Source organism: Necator americanus, chromosome III (genome assembly GCF_031761385.1).
Source record: "Necator americanus strain Aroian chromosome III, whole genome shotgun sequence".
NCBI lineage: Eukaryota > Metazoa > Nematoda > Chromadorea > Rhabditida > Ancylostomatidae > Necator > Necator americanus.
This window is the reverse complement of record NC_087373.1, coordinates 9,541,004-9,562,488: the sequence shown is the minus strand read 5'-3', so window position 1 is coordinate 9,562,488 and position 21,485 is coordinate 9,541,004. Positions and strand designations below refer to the sequence as shown.

At 39.4% G+C, this 21,485-nt stretch overlaps 2 protein-coding genes across 6 annotated transcripts in view; both read right to left on the bottom strand.

Annotated features, from left to right (window-relative positions):
• Positions 1-157: 157 nt before the first annotated feature.
• On the bottom strand, positions 158-14,234 carry RB195_009095 (uncharacterized protein; the record flags this gene model as incomplete). Its single annotated transcript, XM_064195936.1, has 19 exons — positions 158-169; positions 266-404; positions 1,318-1,411; positions 1,478-1,554; positions 3,897-4,044; positions 4,130-4,264; positions 4,320-4,452; positions 5,021-5,092; positions 6,749-6,801; positions 8,397-8,473; positions 9,104-9,199; positions 10,339-10,430; positions 10,545-10,712; positions 11,995-12,123; positions 12,213-12,438; positions 12,508-12,642; positions 13,318-13,420; positions 13,491-13,638; positions 14,103-14,234. The coding sequence occupies 19 exons, from the start codon at positions 14,232-14,234 to the stop codon at positions 158-160; spliced, it is 2,169 nt and encodes a 722-aa protein (XP_064047081.1).
• Positions 14,235-20,774: 6,540 nt separating this feature from the next.
• Positions 20,775-21,485, bottom strand: part of RB195_009093 (uncharacterized protein) — a gene marked incomplete at both ends in the record, with an annotated part of 52,540 nt that continues 51,829 nt past the window's right edge. For all 5 annotated transcript variants that reach the window (XM_064195932.1, XM_064195931.1, XM_064195934.1 and 2 more), the window contains 2 exons: positions 20,775-20,812; positions 21,201-21,371. In XM_064195932.1, the coding sequence (XP_064047074.1) occupies positions 20,775-20,812; positions 21,201-21,371 (209 nt within the window). The remainder of the gene's footprint in view (positions 20,813-21,200; positions 21,372-21,485) is intronic.

Sequence of the window (21,485 nt, the reverse complement as noted above, 5' to 3'; positions counted from 1 at the left end):
TCCTCGCTGTGTTTTTTAACTCAATGCCTTTTATTTTCAAGTAGATGAAGCTTCATATGTTTTCCATTGTGCATCGGAAATGGAGCAATGAGAGAAAAAATTTATTAAAAATAATCAATATGAGAATTTCGAATCGCCCTGTTGTCAATCCATCTCTTCAATTGTAACCCTGAAACACAATGGTTTCAACATAGATGCGTCTATGAAACTAAGAGATAAAAGTAAATATTTGAAAATGCTATCGTTCAATGTTTACAAAACGTACCGATTCTTCTACTTCTGGTACTTTTTCGTAAACAGGTGGACTTGGATGTGATGGAGCCGATCCTGTATTGTTGTCATAAGTGGACATGTTATCCATGGATGCTTCACAGTCCGCGTCGTCAGACGATGAGGGACATTTGCTAAAATTGCGACTTAAGAATATCAGCTAAATTATTTGTCATCTGTAAAGAATATCAGCTATATTATTTATCATCTGTACTTAGTCTAGAAACTCGAAACACGTCAGATTCGTAGTATGCTGCCCTTATGTCTCGAGGAACTCGGATAACCCATGGAAACTTTGCGATAAGAAGCAACCAGCTCATTCATCACCAAAACGGTGCTGTGGACGCAGCAGTTGCGACCGAAGTGGGACCATCGCAAACTGCAGCAATGGGTGGTGCCAACAAGGACGCTCCACCGCACCGCTTCGAGAGAAACCGCGTACGCAATTGCACCGTACTACATGTCGTTTTGACTGTACTGAATTTGCTTATTTTCTTGCAAGTGATAACAGCAAAATATTCCATGAACTATTCTCTCAAAGTCACCTGCTCTTCTTAAAGACATCACCCCACGAATCTGAGGTGGTACGGATTTCAGGTGGAGCATTCGCATACGGGATCGTAGATTATGGAGAGGAGGGTGATTCCGTCCATTTCTTCCTAATTGCCGTAAAAAACGGCTCGGAAGATGCGGCGCGTGCACGCGGTTGGAACCGAACTCTTTGTAGAAAATAGCTCGCCGGAACGCTCCAAGCCGCATCTTCCGGCCCATTTTTTACGGCAATTAGGAAGAAATGGACGGAATCACCCTCCTCTCCATAATCTACGATCCCGTATGCGAATACTCCACCTGAAATCCGTACCACCTCAGATTCGTGGGGTGATGCCTTTAAGGCTATAACGACGTTGCCTCCTATAACTTCGTATAGAGATCGAGTTCAGTTCTTTTCAGTTCTAACGATGCATGTCTGCACATTTTATTTTCGTTTTCTTCGTGTTAAACTTACACATCGATCGATTGTATGAACATGAATCATAAGTTACTCACTTGCATGTTTTTCTGCAATTTTCAGCAAAATAGTCAACCGTGCATAGACCAAGCCGTTCCATATTCATGCAACCTTTGATGAAGTCGTCGCATGCTAAAATATGAGGAATCACGGATATTTCCACAATTTTTCTTACGTTAAAATAATTATGGCTAGTACCTCCAGTGTTGTAACTAGGTTGACAGGTACACGAAGCTTTGCAAACTTTTTCCATAATATCACTGACTGAATCACATCTGAAAAATCTTTCCATTCATAGGGAAATGTAAAATAAACCTCTTAAGGGTAACTTTAAAAAAAAAAACCATATTGAAGGATTTAGCGTTTTCTATTGTGCTCATGGATTCATGTTTTTTTTTAAGTTTTTTTTTACAGCAATCCTGTATAGCATATAAGTTATTGTACTGTGCATATATTTAATTATTTGTATGATATTGTACTAATACTATTTTAGAACCGTTTTTTCACAACGTCAATATTTTTACACTAATCTTTTCTCATTATTTTATAGTAATCCTATATGGCATATTAACCTGTATAGCATATTAATTATTGGATTAGTTCGGCATTTAATCAATTGTGTGATATTGTAGACATTTTAAAAGTAGGTTAAGACATCAGTATCCTCAACACTGCTTTGGATTTATTCAGATACCAAATTTTAGTTTGTAAGTTACAAAAAGTTATAATTACTCGCACTCGCTCCAAGAATTTTGTTGTTATTTGTGTTATATGTCATTCTAAAGCTAAAATTCAGCTATTTTCGGAGCAGGAAGGTTTTTCTCGAACAGCTGCTTTGTGAACGCAACTTTTCGCGTCACCGCTACCAATCGTTTGATCCAACTTGACTGGAAGCAAAATCGCTGTAAAGGGCAACAGGGTGGGCGTCACACAAGTTCTTATAACGACGGGTTGAAACAGTGAATTAAATGATCAATTTATCCCAAAAATTAAAAAAGTCGGATATCGGAAAGAAAAATATTCGCTCAAGTGGATCTAAGGATAAGCATAAAGGATAAAGTGTCTGGTGTTGATCAATCCGCTTGGGATCCACCGCCCTGATCTCTTCAATTCAGAATCGTTTGAGGTTCACGAACGTGTAGCTGGCCTATACAATGACTTGCGGTGGCTAGCCGATGTGGCAAGTGAGTGTTTTCATTCTCCCGGACAGGTCTGGTACCAACTCATCGACCCCGGAGGGATGAAAGGCTTGGTGAGCACTAGCGCGGATTCGAACCTCCGATAGATCGTGCAGGAAGCGGAACCTCTAACCGCTACACTACACCCGCCCCGGGTTTATTTATCCTTTATATGTAACCCATAACAACTGATAAATTAAAGAATTTGCTTTCTTTGAATTGGCTTTTCAGAAATTTTTGTGCCGTCTTGCGGTAGAAAAAGGTTAACTTCTACCCATAGATGACAGCATATATTATGATTAAAGGTTCTCAAGATCCATCCATGGGAAAAATGCGCTTTTGGGAAACAATGATGATTTTTTTTTGATGGGCAGTATTTTTGTAGCTGGATGAGGTCTCTCTTTCCATAATTCCTGCTCAAACTGCAATAACATCCCCAGGAATTTGACTTCCGATCTGAGGCTCCTTGCAGAATGTGAGTTTCTAACATATTTATCCGTTGTGTAAAAAAAAACTGATGTTTCCAAACACTTTGTAGTTGAAGTAATTTTTTGAAATCATATTTTTTTGTTGAGTTACAGTGACATATATAGCTGTTCGGCAAAAAACTGATTTTTCCAAACATTCCTTAACAAAACCTTTAAAAAAAGTCCTTAAGTCCTATTCTAAAGTCAAAGTTTAAAGTTAAAGTTGAAGTTCTATCTCGTATCTTAATCTCGTTGCTGTATAATTCGCACTAGAAATCAGCAGTAGTAAATAAATCTTTGACTTGATTTAATGCACCTAAATTATACTGTAGCGAAAACATGCATGGGAACTGATAAGTCATTAACCGTCACAGGAGCAGAGTTTTAACAACAATTTGTTTCCGATTCGAAGTATTCAAGTAAGCCAGAAGGAACCGGGAAATAGTGGAATCAAACCTCAGATTCCCCTCCTTCTTTGAATTCAATGACTACCGACAAATTTCTCTCCTTAAAGGCGTCACTCCACGAATCTGAGGTGGTACAGATTTCAGGTGGATTATTCGTACACGGGACCGTAGGTTAAGGAAAGGGCGGGTGATTCCGTCCATTTCTTCCTTATTGCCGTAAAAAACGGCCCAGAAGATACGGCTTCGAGCGTTCCGGCGCAATATTTTCTACGAGTTCGGTTGGAGCGCGCCAGCCTTGCGCACACGCCACATCTTCCGGGCCGTTTTTTACGCCAATTAGCAAGAATTGGACGGAATCACCCACCTCTGCATAGCCACCCATTCCGTATACAAATACTCCACCTGAAATCCGTACCACCTCAGATTTGTGGGGTGATGCCTTTAACTTTTACAATTCTTCTACAATACGACTTTTTTCTACATATACCGTCATACAGAGTGATTTTTTCTGCACAGGAACACTGTATAACATCGGTAACGCCGTAGCACATTTGCCTTGACTCACTTGCCCTGAGATGCCCAGTAAGAACAACACGTATGCGAATTGAGACATGTTTTTGAAGTGGTGGATGGAGGTGGAGAAGGAGATGGACGTTGTCCTGACGGTGCGGCATCGTTTGCCAATTTCGCATACTGAAGTGGCTTCATCTGACCTGTAATCTGATAGATTAGGCGTAACAAAATCCCAGGGATTCTAGAATAGGATCCGAGTAACTCGGAACCGAGCTATGTACGCACCTTCACACGTCTCTCTTCTTGTCTGATTACACAAACCACATTGCATTCGACAATTTTCTGCCATCCAATGTTGGTTTGATTGACATTTCCCCATGGATGCATATTTTTGACATAAACTGTGACGATTCTCGCAATCTTAACACATATTATAGGGACTGTAGTGTGCTTCGGTCAATGTTTGTTTACTTACTGTCCACGACATTATATGCTGGTTGACATTGAGCGCATGAAGCAGGACAGATAGTGTCCATAACTTCGGGATTACTGGCGCAGTCTCCTTTCAGTGCCCATGAACCACAGCATTCGTGGAGATTGACACAACCCTTCAAGATTTTAGAGAACATTTCAGGAGTGGAGACAGCGCCTACGTTTCAGATTATGTGGATATGTTTTGATCACTTATTTCTCCTTTATTATATGCAAACAACTCTCATTTTTCCATGAAAATGCATTTTAGGTTGGAAGAGCGTCTAAAGTTGCTTAGGACTCCTTCACTTTCGGGTAAAGTGCAGTTGGGGAAGGCATTCAACCGCACTTCTATTTCTAAAATAACTACCTCAATCAGGGCCCTAAAACTTAAGTATTAGTCTTAGAAGATCTTTGACATGTAGGATAAAGCTATTAAGCGAAAAAGCAAAGACAGAGCTACAATTTAAACTTTAATAACCTACTTTACTTAATATTAATTTAATTATTTTAATTACTTACTTTACTTTAATGCCCAGCTAAAGATTAAGCGAATTTTAGTGCAATTGACTTTATTTTCAATTATTCATCGGCTTTTTAATGCATGCACCTGAACTGTACTCTGATACGCTCCTCAACGATTTTTAGTCTACACGGAATATGAGACGATGATAGGAGGTAAACAAATTTTACGAGTTCGAATACCTCATCCTTGGGAGGCTCATTTGGAGGATAGTGTGGAGGTCCCGTGACAGAAGGATCGTCCGCTTGCGGATTCTAAATGAGAAAAAAATTTGAATTTATTTGCATGTATGTTTTATTCGTAAGTAAAAATTGTTGGTGCGTCAAAAGTGGATCTTTTTGCTCTTCTCCTGAAATATGTTCCCCAGCAAATATTTAGTGAACCAAAGTTGGCGGTACTTACCGATTTAACAGGGGAGTAATGTTAGTGGATGAAGCAATTACACCTACTGTCATTTCGTAGCAGTATGTCGCCCTTTAAAGGCATCACCCAGCGAATCTGAGGTGGTACTGGTATAGGTATACTCCAACGAAAACCCATACCACGCCAGATTCGTGGGATGAGCTCTTTAAATGCAGCATATTGTGAAATTTTCGATGTCTGGAAATCTCGTGGAGAATACGGAGAATGCAGATTAAGAGTCTAAGCGTAATAGCCAAATTCAATTTCTCCTAATCGTCATAGCCTTAGTTCCTACGATCTATGTTAGAACTCGGTATTCTCATACATCCACTAGCCAGCGGTCAAAAATCAATTATGTCTTCTTGACAACATATTTACGTAGAACCAATAAATAGGCTGCTGAGAAGGTCAAATACAAAGGTGGCGCGTTTTAGCATACTTTGCAGGAACTAAGGGCGTTTCAAACGTCGTTTTCTAAGACAATGAGGGGGAATTGATCGTGGCCACATTCATGGTGGTAATCTACATCCCGGACTCGATCTTGTGCATGGGAGATCCAGATAAAGCTCATAACATGCTGCTTTTAAATAGGAAATTGACAAGGTTCTGCAGTTTTGCTCCATTTCTTGCAAATACAGCAACATTACTGGTGCGCTGGAAATCGATCGAACGACATGCTAAGGCGACGATGCCAGGATACTGCTCTACTGTTTTTGGCACCATGATATTGGTGGCGAAGCTGAAGAGATCCTACTACTTCGTCTTATTTCATTTTCTATTTTGAATAGTGAAGTTTATACATTTGAGGTGTGAACGCAGCAGTTTTAGATCGGATTCACAACACTAATCATCCTGACATTGTTGTCGAATCGGAGGTGCGTTCAGAAAAAGCCTTCAATGGGGAACTCGAAGGAAACGAAGTGAAGAGCTTTGAAATACTGCTGTCGGAACTCGACCATTGTCCTTGCGATTGACATCCGGTCAACCGCAGACCAACCAGAATGAAAGCCAGCTTGTTCGTCGCAGATGGGTTCTCCTCGATTTTGGTTCCATGGACTGTATGTTGTTTCACAGATCAAAACTATGTGTATGACTGCTGCGTGGGTGGGCTAGTCCCATAGGGTCCATGACTGGAGGTTTCTCGTAGAAGATCACTATGGCAACATAACAGATGTGTCCTTTCGTTGATAGATATTGAAGGAATGATCACGCATCACGCAACGAATCTCAAAGATTTGACTCCTTTCAGTCCAAGTAGACTTTCCGCTGGACTCACTGCACTGGTGTTTGTGTGAATGTTACCTCTGCACATACTGCACGTGCTGGTTCTTTTTATGCCGGACGCATTCAGCATCTAAGATTGCGTATTGAAGGCATGTGGTCTATCTCTCTACACTAGGATATGGAAAGATCTTCCAGCACAACACAACATCAGAAAGGTGTTCCCATTCTACACACTGGTAATAAACACAGAACCTTGATAATGTTAAAGAATGCTTGAGACTCACAGCGGGAGCTACACATCGGCCGGAACTGCACGTGCCATAGCAAGGGTCGATATCTGAACAGCGTGTTGTGATATCGTTGTGAATCGAAATTCAAGAGATTTTTTTTAATGCTCTGCATTCGCAGAAGTTAGCAATTATTGGTGAGAAATTCGCTGTGAAACTCTGGACCCTGAAGGCGAAAACGCCGAAACGTTAGCCGCTGTTTAATAAAGACGATCAATACCAATCTTGGCTACAGCTCAAGAAAATCAATTAAAACTACGCTGTGAAACTGTGGAAATGAAGGAATGAAATGAGAGTAGGATGGTTTCTCAACTATTGAAAGCCGTAGTCTTGATGGAAGCGTAAAGACTCCTTGAATCTTGGCATAAAGATTGCAACTTGTCAATTGTCAAACGGGAGCAAGACTTGGGGATCTTTTATTTTTGGTTTTGGATGTAGCATCCTATGAAACGATGAATTTTTGAAATGAATTGTTCTGGATGAAGCATTTGAGAAGATATTTTACAGATGATCTAACTTTCCAGGCTCTGACGAAGGCCACGACGCCGAAACGTTAGCCGTAATAAAGTTTGTTAACAATCTTGGCTGTTGCTTCCATTTCACAATCGACAAGTTGATGGAAGTATTCTTCTTATACTTGAAGGCATCATCTCACGAATCTGAGGTGCTACGGATTTCAGGTGGCGCACCCCAATCGAACTCGTTGTAGAAAATGGCGCCCCAGAACGCTTGAAGCCGTATCTTCCGGGCCGTTTTTCACGGCAATTAGGAAGAAATGGAAGAAGAAATCACCCTTCTCTCAATAACCTACGACCCCGTATAGGTATAACCCGTCTGAAACCAGCACCACCCCAGATTCGTGGGATGATGCCTTCAAGCAGTGATGAATGAATGTGCACAAATGAATATAATGCTGTCGACAAATCCTAACTACATTTGCATTCCATCATTTTTGACACATCTTTTTTCTTATCTATAGAAATTAGTAGGAAAATAAAAGTGACTATGACAACTCTGTTTTTGTTCTCTGGAAATATAACTTTGATGGATCATAGTTGAAGAGAACTTTTACTCTGGTATATAACATTTTCATTGCCATTTTTGTTTCAAAAATTCAGTGCTTGACTCGAATAACGTCTAAGAAAGAAAAGAAAGAGTTGCGTCACAGTATGGGATTTGATCGTCGCAGATCCTCGCAGAGTGCGGATCGTCATCGACCAAGGAAGTATCCTACTCGGAGTTTGAATCGTTCACCGTGAAGTTTTCCAGTGGGACTACGTCAAAAGGTTTCAGAATCCCCATAAAAAAAACCTTTGGTGTTCTGGAGGACAGAATTCATGGTTCTGTCTTCAACTCCTCCATATTTTTTGTTTAAAAAAGTCGTCGATGATGTATTGAAGCGAACCAAGAAGCACATTGACAACGATGCTGCACGTTTGGGTTATAGTTATGATAAACATTAGTGGAAACACATTTCCACCCGGGATATTTTTTTTCGTCTTCTATGTGAGCTTATCCACGAGTATGTATTCGAAAATTTTGATACGGTTATCAAGAATTTTGTATTTGCCGACAATTATGTGATATAAGACGTAAATCAAGCACAGCATTTAGTATCTGATTAAATATAAAGTAAAAGACTCACTGTTGAAACGAGAACAAGCTGATCCAGGTCGAATACGTGCCACACAAACGTTCCTTGTCGTGTCACACCATAGGAAACTGCATGAAGATATGGATTAGATCAGAAAAATAGAACTTTTACAAGTCTACCTATTATTTGAACCTTTGTTTATTGGTTTTTGATGTTTTTTTTTGTTCCGCTTAAGGTGGGGACAAATATCGCCTTAGAATCGCTGATGTCAGTCTTTTTCAGGAAAATCTTTTTTTTTCGAGGTTTTCTTGAGCTGAGATCAACAGTGTAGTCGATTAAAATTAGTAGATCAAAAGAAGTATAGCAAAAGATGAGAATTTTTCTCACTGAGAACTACTTAATTCGATTCGGGTCGATTATTCCAAATTTTACCTAGCTGCTTATTTATTTATTTATTTGTTTATTTTTCTGGCGCGGAATCGAAAACATAAACTCTGCTATCAAAAACTGTGCATGCGTATGAGAGGAAAGTAAGAATGGATTCGCTTCTCAAAAGTTCGTCAAAAAAGAAAAGTTGTATGTAAAATCAAATCAAAAACTAGTTAAACTAACTGTCTGGCTAAATTTCAAACTATTCCAACTATTCAAGCTTTAAACTATTTAAATAACTATTTAAAAGGCACTAAAACATTGACTAAGCGGAAAGATTACTGTCGTGTAAAGTAGTAAATATGTATATTTATAATAAATTCTCTCACGCTGAGTTACAACCACCAGCGCATGAAGGCGATGGAGCGTAGTTGTAGAGATAATCGGTGTACGCATTGCTTAATCCAACACGATTCGTGAGTCCACTGAAAAATAACAAATGTTCCGCACCGTAACCAAATCTATCCATGGAGGAGTTTTTAAGATTTTCAAAATTAGGCTTGTCGATTAAAATAACAACAAAACTTAGTTTTAGTGTACTGTATTCTGTAGGGTAACGCACTCAATTCAAAACCACCTTTCCGAATCAAATCGAATGGAGCCATGTAAATCCTGCATGGGATCCTAATCAGAATGGTAAGCCATTGAATGAGTGCCATTGTTCCCTTTTTCCGTTTTTCCAACATTTTCTTCATTTTTTTCTCTTATTTTTATTATGTGCTCGTATGAGATCGAGGATGAACTTTTCCTGGCCTTTGACCATAGCATACTATAGAAGGTGAAGTTGGATAATTTTGAATGTTTTCTAATGTAAAGTAATTCAGCATGAAAAAGGAATGCATAGTATCTGCCTTAAAGGCAGCATACCAGGAATCTGAGGTGATGCGGATTTCATGTGGAGTATCCGTATAGAGGTCGTAGATTATGGAGGCGGGGGTAGTTCCGCTCATCTCTCCCTGCATCACTGCAAACAGCCGCCTCCAGAATGCTGTTCTGTACGACGCCATCTATTGCAACGCTCCACTCCTTGCGCCGCCTCCGCCCTGCGATTCGTCGAAAATCAATCCGGACTGCCCTGATAGGCAGTAAGGAACGCGTGCAAAGGTGGCGCGCTGCAATAGAAGGCAAAACAAAACAAAACAGCACTCAGGGGCCGGCTGTTTGCAGTGATTCAGGGAGAGATGAACGGAACCACCCCGGTCTCCATAATCTACGACCCCCTATACGGATACACCACCTGAAATAGGTACCACCCCAGAATTGTGGTATGCTGCCTTTAAAACCTTCACTGAATTCTTGTTGTAGTCTCCCCTTCTATTGTCTGAATACTTCTTCAAGATCGCAAATAATCCAGAAAGAAATTGGTTTACGCAGAAAAACTACGAGTAAATGACTAACAGTAAAGATTTCGCTTACGTTCGATTTCAGAAAGGATTTCTTTAGTTGCGCCGAAATGTTTTACTATTAAACGTTTGATGCTTGGTCCCAACCATTCCGCACATTTTTCCGCTACAGTACTAATCTTATCATGAGAGTTTTCACCGTTCTTAGAATTCAAACCCACGTGAAGGGAACCATAGCAGCGTTGAACTGATGAGCGGAAGAGTAACAGCTTGTCGGTCCGGTATTCCATTGTGTTTCACGTTGGGATCGGGTCTACGTTAAAAACATATTTGAAACGGATACAATTCGAGGAAATTAGATGACAAACTGAGTTAAAATCTACAAATTTAAAAAATCTGAAAAAGTCGAAAATAAGGCGATTATCACCTGTCTTAGCTGTCTCCATTGCTCCCAAATGCTATCAATAAACGAGTGATGAAGAAAGAAGATTGGATCATTCGTGGATGTCGTGATCTGTTGCATATCGGCACCAATCCATACGTGTACATCACCGTGAACCAACTCTATGTTATCGACCAGCACATTTGGGCAACCCTAAGGAAAAGTACGTATTAATGTTATCTAGAAAAAAAGAACGAGTAGGAATAATGAATGATAAAGGATAAAGGATGCGAGCGGGTGTGGGTTAGTCGGACAGAGGTCTGTTGTAGCCACACGGTCGATGGTTCGAAACCACACTAAGGCAAACCAGGCCTTTCATCCCGCGAGGGCCGCTAAATTAGTAGCAGACCTGTCTGGGAGGATAAAAATACTGACCTCATCATCGGCGGCCCCCCTCAAATTGTTGGAAAAACTGAAACTGATAACGGATTGGTGTTAAACGCGTTGGCGAGTGGATCCCGAGTGGATTGATAGGCCAGTTACTTTTTTTTCAAAGAATAAAAGATAAAGTGTACGGGGTTGACCATAATTGGATGTGCGCTAGACTTGAATTCAGAATCATTTCATGTTTATGGGCACCTTACAATGGCATACAAGAGGGCAAGGCAGATGTGCCAAGTACCACAGCACCTTTTTGAAATTTTTAGTTAGCTTACGCCATATAACTGTGCAAGTTATTCAGGTTGCACGTGCCCAGAGTATATACTCAAACGTCAGATTGGATTTGGTACAAGCAGAGCCATCGCGAGCAATTAGAAATCAGATTCAACGCAATCAGACCCTTTGCCATTAATAAAATTATTTAACAGCAACGAAGCACCAGTCAGCGTCTGAATGACATCCACTATATTTGTGAAAGAGCATGAAAGGATAGTTCCCAACTAGCATACCGTTCGCTTCACGTGCTTCTTAAAGAAAGCATACCACGAATCTGAGGTGGTGCGGATTTCAGGTGGAGTATCCGTAGACGGGGTCGTAGATTATGGAGAGGAGGGTGATTTCGTCCATTTCTACCTGCATTACTGCAAACAGCCACCTCCAGAATGCTGTTTTGTACGACGCCATCTATTGCAACGCTCCACCTCTTGCGCCGCCTCCGCCATGCGATTCGTCGAAAATTAATTTGGACTGCCCCGATAGGCAGTAAGGGACGCTACGCGTGCGAAGGTGGCGCGCTGTTAATAGAAGGCATCGTACAAAACAGCATTCAGGGGCCGGCTGTTTGCAGTGATTCTGGGATAGATGGGCGGAACCACCCCGGTCTCCATAACCTACGACCGGATATACGGATAACCCACCTAAAATCCGCACCACCTCAGATTCGTGGTATGCTGCCTTCAATGAACCAGTGGGCCGTGAATCGAACGAATTAGAGCCAAATGATTGTGGAGTTTTTTTTTTGCACTTTTTTTTGCAATACAACACTTCAACTTACACTTCCACCAGCTGTTGCTCCAAGGAGATCGTTGACACCATGATTGTTTATGATATCAGCAACTTCAGAGAATGAGAACAACGTAACCTGACCGTTCCACTGGTCAAGTGCTCGCCTGGTAACTCTTCCCTAGTAATAGATTAATGATTAATAGAATAAGTGATGGTTCCAATGTTCCGATGAAAGTGAAAACAAAAATTAACAAAATATGCATCTACCAATGATCCGACAAAATTCCCAAAAATCCCATCCGTAACGGAGCCAGAGCGTACTGAACCGATCAGATATGGTGAGAACATGACCGAATTGAGTGGAGAAATCCCGTGTGTTCGAATAAGTTCATTATCGAATGCAGAATTCCAGTATGGAATAAATACGTTCGCATAAGGATAAGTAGTTTGACCACCAACCGTAACCGGTGTTGTTCTCATAGCTAATTCTAATCTGAAAAAAACAAATCGATTTCCTTGCCATTTATTTCATTTTTGCAAAAGTTTCATATAAGAAGAGAACCTTTTAAGAAACTCTCTGTGCCATCCAAGAAAATTCGGACCGGAATGAGCTCCTGGGGATTGATTGAAGTTTGAGTGAATAATGCCCAGCTGCCTGTACATTGTTCCTTGTACAGCCAAAAACGCTTGTCGATACCTGCAAAATGCTATAAGTGAAGTCTTTGACGTAAATTAATGTCTTTAATAAAAATTTAGTGTAAATCCGAGTTTTCTTCTTTAAACAAAGGAATATTTAGAGAATAAAATTGAAATAAAATGAAATACTATGAAATAATTTAGTAATAGTAAATGTTAAATGCTCGAGCCGTTCGATTAATTCGAACGCTCTATCGCCTTAGGCGTTAAGATTCCTAGTGGATAACTGTATAAAAATTTATCTTGGAAATTACTTTTACAAATTATCCTCATCTCACATAACAGCGGTAGGGTACTAGTAAAAACAGTAACTAGTAGTTTTTGGTTGCCTCAGGGAAATTGTCATGATGTCATTTATAAATTCCTGTACATCTAATCCACACTTCATTTGGACTGTACAGAAATACGGTGGATTCCATCCAAAAGTAGCTAAAACACCTTTAAGCCTTTAATACTAAAATCTAAGCCAGTCAATATTCCTACAACCGATTTAGGGGACTGATAAGAACTGTTAGTTCCAGCAAATGAGAGAATGATAAACAAAAATCATGGCTTCTCGCTTAAATTAAAAGTATCCTAAAAAAATTAATTCAATTAACTTTATATTTCTTAGGATAGAAGGGTTGATCGTCTCTTTGAAAACAGTTATTTAACTCCCACAGTGATATAAACTGACAGTGCACGCTCAGCTGCGGATAATGTTCGGAATTCCCTCCTCTGTACCTGACCCATCACGTTTCCATCCGGCAGATTACATCGTGAACCATCGTACTGAGCTCCTAAACATCGCAACATCGGTTTGTTTGGGTGAATATGAATTTTAAAAAGTGAAAAACCTCGTCCACATACCTTGAATAAAACCACATGTGCATTCTATGCTGAGGCATTGCCATCTGTCTGATGGTAGAGCTCCTGATATCGCGTCAGCCATTGTAATTCCAGGTCCGCCAATTTGAAACGGAAGCGCAGTTGATACCAAATTAGGTATATTGAATTGCTAAACATTGGTCTAATGTTAGAGTTAGTTTTTTTTTTCTTCTTAAAAATTCTTTCCCATATGGTTAATTACATGATTTCCTTCTACAGTGTCCTTTTTAGCGTGTGGCTACTTTCGTTCGGCTACATTTCGATTCAAATTCAAGAAAGTTATTATTATATTGTTAAAATTATTGCAAAAATTCTAATTTAAAAATTTGAAGTTCCTAGATACGTATCGAAGTAAGTTATAAATGTTCGTTCGTGTTCGAACATATTTTTAGTAAATAATTAATTAGCTATAGTTATAATTATAGTTAATCATACTTACATTTAACAATTTTCCATTTTTAAAACTTCTTCAAATAGTTAGTTGTAGGTTCTCCACTACATGAATAGAATTAAAATATCTCTAATGGACCAAAATCTTTTGGCGGAAATTAAATATAGTTTAGTTAAAGAGACTTAAACAAGAAGAAAACCCACCTTAGACACTTCATTGAAGCTAAAAATTTGATCGCAAACTATTTGTCGACCAGGATCGAGAGAAGGTAGAAGGCATGCGTTAAGTGCGTTTAGTGGATCCAACAGACTTAGGAGTAAAGCTATCAGTAGCATACCGAAAATAATTTATTATTAATTTAATACTTTTAATAATTTCATGAATTACAAAGTTAGTAGATGTTTCAAGTTTCAAGCAAAGAGTTTTTCAACAATCTAGAATTCCTCGCTTCTTGAAACATTGGCACTGTTAGACTGGAAAATATGCATATTTTTAAAAAAAAGTTTTCTTTTTTAAAAATGGAAGAAATACGGAATCACCCCCCCGAATTGGATATGCCCAGCATCAAAGACCTTCCAGAAGGATTTCCAGGAATTTGATAAAAATGAAGTTGTTGAAATGTCAGGACACTAATAAGATTTCAAAGCCAAAACCCCGCTGCAAAGCAAAAAAAAACCGAGAATGATTCTCTAAATGAAGTTATAGGTGTTAGAAAAAAAAACTGTTTAAGAAAAAGAGGAAAAGGAGCGCGTGGTGACCACGTCGCCTCTATGTCGAACAAATTCAAAACATTATCTTTTAAACCACACATATCTGTGGTGATATGTCTTCCTTAACTATTACTACTGCGCATTTATTACCTGCTTAAAACGACAACCTTGCTCTCATTCGCGTTTACACAAACGCAATGAAAGGTTGATGAACTCCATTGGTATTGTCAACATATATGTATCTGTAGTATTTAGCTAGGATTCCCATTACATCAGGAACCTTGGATGGAATAGGGTTCGAAGAAATTGGTGTCGTTCGTATAAACAAAAGACTTCGTATGTATAAACAAAAGACACTACAGTACTCTCTCGACATACTGTAGTGAACATCTATCACCTACATAAGCAACCACGTCAATCACGATATGTATTGGTAATGCTGGTTGGTCCCTTCGCTGCTGGTTTGCGCACTGAGAAAGGATAAAGGATAAAGGATAAAGTCACTGACGTATCAATCCACTTGGGATGCGCCAACGCGTTTTACTGCAACTCGTAATCGTTGAGGTTTTGAGGAACGTGTGTTGGCCTATAGAACGACTTGCGGGGGCCAGCCGATGATCAAGTCATGTTTTTATCCTCCCAAACAAGTCTGGTACCAAGTTATCGACCCCGAAAGGATGAGAGGTTTGGTGAGCACTACGGCGGATTCGAACCTTTGACTGTGTAGCTACAACGGACCTCTAACCGACTGCGCACTGAGAAAATGAAGTGAAAATATTTCTTTGAATAAGTTTATACATATTATATAATTAAGATTAGAATTTAGGGTTATTGTTATTATTATAGTTTTTATTATTTTAGAAAAAATCCTTTTATCCTTTATCCTTTATTATAATTTTTAGAATGGCACCGTTTCCACGAAATACCGATGCTCGACTTCGACGCAACCCTTTCGGGTAAGTATGCAGGATTTGTACAGTGTACGTATACAGGATTATAGGACTTGTGGATTTGATAACATTACGATTCCAGATATTTCATTTAGCAGAAAAGAACCTAACCCCTTTTGATTTAGCACTTACCTTCCTGGAACCTATTTCTTGTTGATAACGCTCCGTTCCCCTTTATTGCTCTGGAAAATGGCGTAAGAAATGGCATAGTCGATCCACTTTTCCTACGATGCACTCAACAACGTGACACGTATACGTACGCACAGGCATACGGGCCGCGTTCGCAAGCGACTGGACAGGGCTCGCTGATGCTGTCTGCCTTGCTTCAGTCCCATAATATTTGGGTCCTGTGGTGGAAGTGATCTCATCATAAGTTCCTTAAAATTTTCTGTAGTTATACTAACCCAAAAATATGTGATTTCTTCTTTATCCAGACTGCATCGATTCGACACGTGATCCACCATTTGAAACTCGCTTAACCATCCACTAAATCCGCAGTGAAGCACTGTTTTTTCGTAACAGAGCTGTATCCGACTAATTTATCATGAATAAGACTCCTCCAACTCCTATTAAGATTTCAGCAATTTAAAAAAAACTGGTAAAGGGTTCTTCATGCAAGTAAGAGCTCTCTTCTTTTGTTTCGATGATGATGTACTATTAATTGTCTCTTTATCGCTTATTTTGTATTGTTTTCTTCTCTGTTCTGCTCATTTATACACACATCGTTGAACTGGACCAAACAAAATAAATAAATGAATAAATTGTAGCCTCTCACAAACCACTGTCCTCTTCAGCCAAGCGACTGGTTCTGGTCATAAAACGAACTGTGGAATTTCAAAAGGACAAAGTGTTTGTCGTCGACCAATCCCTTTAGAATCCATTAACGCATTCGATTTGAACTCAAAATAATTTGAGGTTTATGAGACCTTATATTCAATGTTTTGCGGGGATTAGCATTCAGATGAGCACGGTACGTATCGATTGACGTCGCCGCGATGGAAAGTTTGCTTGACATGGGGCGAACCATCCACCGTACAGCTACAGATGGAGTCACTTTCCACTCCGCTAGATCTGCCCAAAAAAATCATAGAAATTTCCCAAAGGGTGTCCTCGTAATCAGTTCGGTCACTGTTTAAATTCAAGGAATTCTTGTGCTAGATGTGAGGTTCATAGCGGGTGCAAAGGAATGTTACACTGGGATTTGGAATTGCCTTAGCCTCCTCAAAAATACGAAAATTAATTACTGTTTTGTTATCACTGTCAGTTTGTTATTTTCCTGGTTATCTTCTACTGGACCATGTTGATATCGGCATCATAAATGGTTGTACAGCTTATTTCTCTTCTGGACGATGTATGAAAGTCACCACCTACCGTAGCCGAAGTAAATTTAACCTAAAATTTGACTCTTAATTCAACTTACCTTATTTTAAATGTAATCCAACGATCGCAATAGTTTTAAACGCTCCCGATTATGGAGAAAGAAATTAAGAGTGGGACAAAAGCACTAAAAATATTAATCTAAAAAGTAACGATAAATTTAAGCAGCGCATAAAAAAACCGAAAGCACTTTCTCATGGAGAAAGAAATGCTCTTTCATGTATTGTGTTTCGTAATGCTAAACCTTTTTTTGTGTGCAAGTTTTTTTTTTTTTTGTTTTCTTTTTTTTAAACGCCATCACTTATGTATCAACTTAATTTTCTACCCCAATTCCATTTGAAGTAACAAAAAAAGGGTGCGGCCTCACTTTGCAACTAATTCTTACCATTCACTTCCTTCTATACACTCTTGTCAGCGTTCTATTCACATAATGAATTCAAGGATCCTTCCTGGCACATCGCGACTCTATGGACCCGAAAGAAAATCTTTTTTATAAATAACTAAACCACCACCATATCGTATGAACTGGTGATCATAAAGATCAGAACCAGTGTTTAACCGAAATTATTACCGTAATCCCATTTCGTAGCATTAGAGTGAGGATGGTACCCTAATGGGACCGTAACCTATAACCACCTCAAATTTTCGCTAATTTCACTCGCGTTGTGCTAGTGAATTTCCCCTCAACTTCGGTGTTCAAGTAATCTTTCTTTTTTTCTGGGTCCTAGAAATCACGCATTCTGAGGAAAAAAAAACATTCCCGCATGTTATTGTCGACTGAAACAAGTTCGCTCCAAAATTGTGATGTTAACCCTTTTAGTGAATCTAAAGACTGAACATGAGAGGAAATCCAACCATGGATGAGATAAGAAGGTTAGTTGAAATCAGACACACATCCACATACAGTACATGTATACAGTACATAGTGCCAGTTAGTAGTATGACTATTCATATATCGGTTTTTTATACAATCTCGTTTTTTTTTTCTTTTTGTTGGGGCTGCGTATACGAGTTGCCACCTGCCTCTGATCGCTCTGATTGTTCTAAACGCAACTGAGTATACACTCTGAACTCGCACGAGTTATATAACCGAACAGTTATATGGCGGAGGGTTACCCAAATATTTCAAAGGGTGCTTTCATCCAGCACATGACCAAAGATGAGCTAAAATAGGTCAAATGCCTGAAGGGAGCATGGATTCTTTGGTAACAACTCCGCGTTTCGTTACACTGAACTGCTGGACATTGCCGACATGAAGGGCATCACTCCACGAATCTGAGGTGATACGGATTTCAGGTGGAGTATTCGTACACGGGATAGTAAATTATGGAGAGAGGTGTGATTCCCTTCATTTCTTCCTAATTGCCGTAAAAAAAACGGCCCCGAAGATGCGGCGCGTGCACAAGGCTGGCGCTCTCCAATCGAATTCCCTGTAGAAAATAGTGCGCCGGAACGCTCGAACAATATCTTCCGGGCCGTTTTCTACGGCAATTAGGAATAAATGGGCGGAATCTCCCTCTTCCCTTCAATCCACGACCCCGTATAGTCATAACCCAGCTGAAACCCGCACCACCCCAGAGTCGTGGGGTGATGTCTTTGAGCTACTCGGGTCACTCTATTTCGATAGGCAGTTCATGCAAGATGCCAAGCATCCAAGACTATGGAACAGAGACGAATGGACGAATTCTGTGCGAGCTCCTACTGTGGATCGGGAAGGTTGAGCAAAGCCGGACTCAAAGAGAACACGCCTCGTCGATGATGTGAGCAACTGCTTCAGGCAATGATGCCAGCTCGCCGATTATGCCAAGTATGTCAAACATGTTGTTACTTTGTTTTCTGAGAATGGCCGAAGCAATGTTTCTACATCTGTCGAACTCATCCTGGAATAGTTATCGAACAGCCGTACATCTCTCCTGAAAAATGCGTCAAAATGCGCGAAAGAGTTTTGTTTGGTCAGGAATCAATTCTCTTACAAATTTCATGGAGATTTTGAAAGTTTCATTTCACATTTTTCGGATTAAAAATAGTGTTCGTAGTCAAAAACTCGAATAGTAGCTGTTTTTACGTAAATGACGGGTGTAGTACACCTTCATGAAGATCACAATTCATTAATCTCATAGCAATATATCCAATATCGACAGCACAATAATCACGTAATCAATTTTTCACAGAAATTTTACAACTTACACTCTTTACTCCTTACAAGTTTCTTTTCTAACATTATTGAATACTTTAATAACATAGATAATTTCCTGTGAATTCTTCATCTGGGATTTTTTCATATTTTTTCTCATACCATCTCAAGATCTCATTCCTAACTTGAGATTCCTCTAGGTATCTGACCTTCTGCAGATGCTGCACCGAAGTGTTCACATCTCTTCCTACGTTCTCATCATCTAAAATCACATTCAAAAGAAAACTACAACATATTTTAAAAGTTTATTACGACAAGAATGAAGAAAATCTTTGCGCGTAAATAACAGCTACAGAATGGGGGACCGCATATGACACACAACTTAGCAACAATGATACTGGATTCATTCCGCGTTTCTCGTATCAAATGAACAAAGCCAACACGAAATTCTCCTATGTTCTCTGTAGAAAAAAAATTATTACGTATCATAGAAATCTCATCTTACATATGAAGATCTTCTCTTTGATGCTAAGATGGGGGATTATCAAAAAGCGTAAGAGAGCTTCGCGAAGGCGGCGGGAGATTTAAATACTATATCTATCGAGAGGGAGAGATAAAACCACGATCATCACAGCAAAAAAAAAAACTTTAGAAATCCAATAAAACTTCCAAAGTGTATGTGGATCAGTACTGTAATTATGGGGAACGACGTGATAATTGGAGCAAAGAAAAAGCAGAAGCACTGTACTCTGCAAATTTTCGTCACAAGTTCACGACATCTTTCTGGCAAAATGACATTGGAATATGAGCCCATTAAGAAGATAAGTGTACACGTAAAGCAACATACATGTATGGAAGAACAGCAACTTCGCAAACAAAAAGGCATAGCGAAATTCGCGAGCTGGAAAAAAAGCGAAGCGATTTTTAGAGTTGATGAAACCAGCATGATACTGGCCCAAATATCGGATGCAGTAAATTTTCGACACACTGTCACACGGTCAACCAAACAGCTGGGCCTGTATTCTTGCCTGGAAGCGCCAGCAAAATCCCACCGTTTTCACAAGGGATCTGGCAAGTCTTCGACAAAAAAAAGCGTAATGGAATGAGACAACCAGCTAAGAAACTGCTGCTCCATCCACATTTTCGGAAAAAAAAGTCACATGGGACCCTAAGCAGCACAGAAATATGTAATAACACATATGAAGAAATCGGATGCGTACAACGAATAATTAGGGAAAATCAAGAGAAATGTAAAAGTTGAAACAAAAAGAAAAACAGTAGTAGACGAAAAAAAGCGACAAGAGAATTTCCTAGCACATACTACAGTCGATGACAGGTCGACGATCGTCGAGTGCTCAACTACAGTATTGTGAGGAGGTTGAAGAAAAATAGAGGATAAGCTTATTAGAATTATCACCGAGTACTCTCTACAACAAGTACAGAACAACAAAAGAACAGAGACTGAGCAGTCAACGAAGATGCTACGACGAGATTATGGTAATATAAAACCGTCGTGTGATCAAATGGAAAATATGATGAAAGTGAAAGAAGAGCAGACTAAGAAAACACATGAATTGCAAATCTGTAAATTATGCAAAAAAGAAAAGCGTCGACGACCAAGATTGGAACAGGTGATCGAAAGTAAGGCAAGCCGTTGCAATAAAATAATCAACCAGCTGATGCTGAATAAAGCCTATATACTCATCATGATGAAGCGATCCGCGGCTGGTAGATTTTTGGAACTGAAATTTGTATGATTACTTCTCTCAGCATTAGATCTCGGACTCATTTAAAGAAAAAAGTTCGAATTTTCTCCCCAATGAAATAGAGTCACCGAAAAAAGAGGATGCCGCCCCATCACACGAAATAAAATGGTGAAAATTTTTAGTGTGCAAAGTTGTAAAATAGAATGAATCAACCAAAAACTTCCCAAAAGAAAAACAAAAAGATGTATAAAAGATGCATAACATCTTGACAGCTAAAGAGATTCTGAGTTAGATCAGTTAAGAGAACGCAAAATGAAAACAAGTTGAAATCAACTATTTCTTAAGGATATTGAAATACGCTTCAATTTACCTTCATAAAAAAGGAAAGAATCGTACAAAATAAAAAAAAAGATAAAACACGTACCGTTTCCTTCCTGAAACATCTTCCATCGTTGTGCCAACATTTCCACCATACACATGTGACGACTATTTGAAGGAGGAACATCCATAGCTGGTGAAGCCATTCCTTTCGCGAAACGGACAGTTTTGCCACCCAAATTCAGCACAAACGCGCCATCGGGTGTGACTTCTCCATCTTCAATAAAACAGATTTCTAGGGTGTTGAGTATCCGTGATAACTATCATTTTCATCCGCTACTTTATTTCTTGGAATTGATTTGCAACCGCCCTCCACGTCCGGCAAATGCGA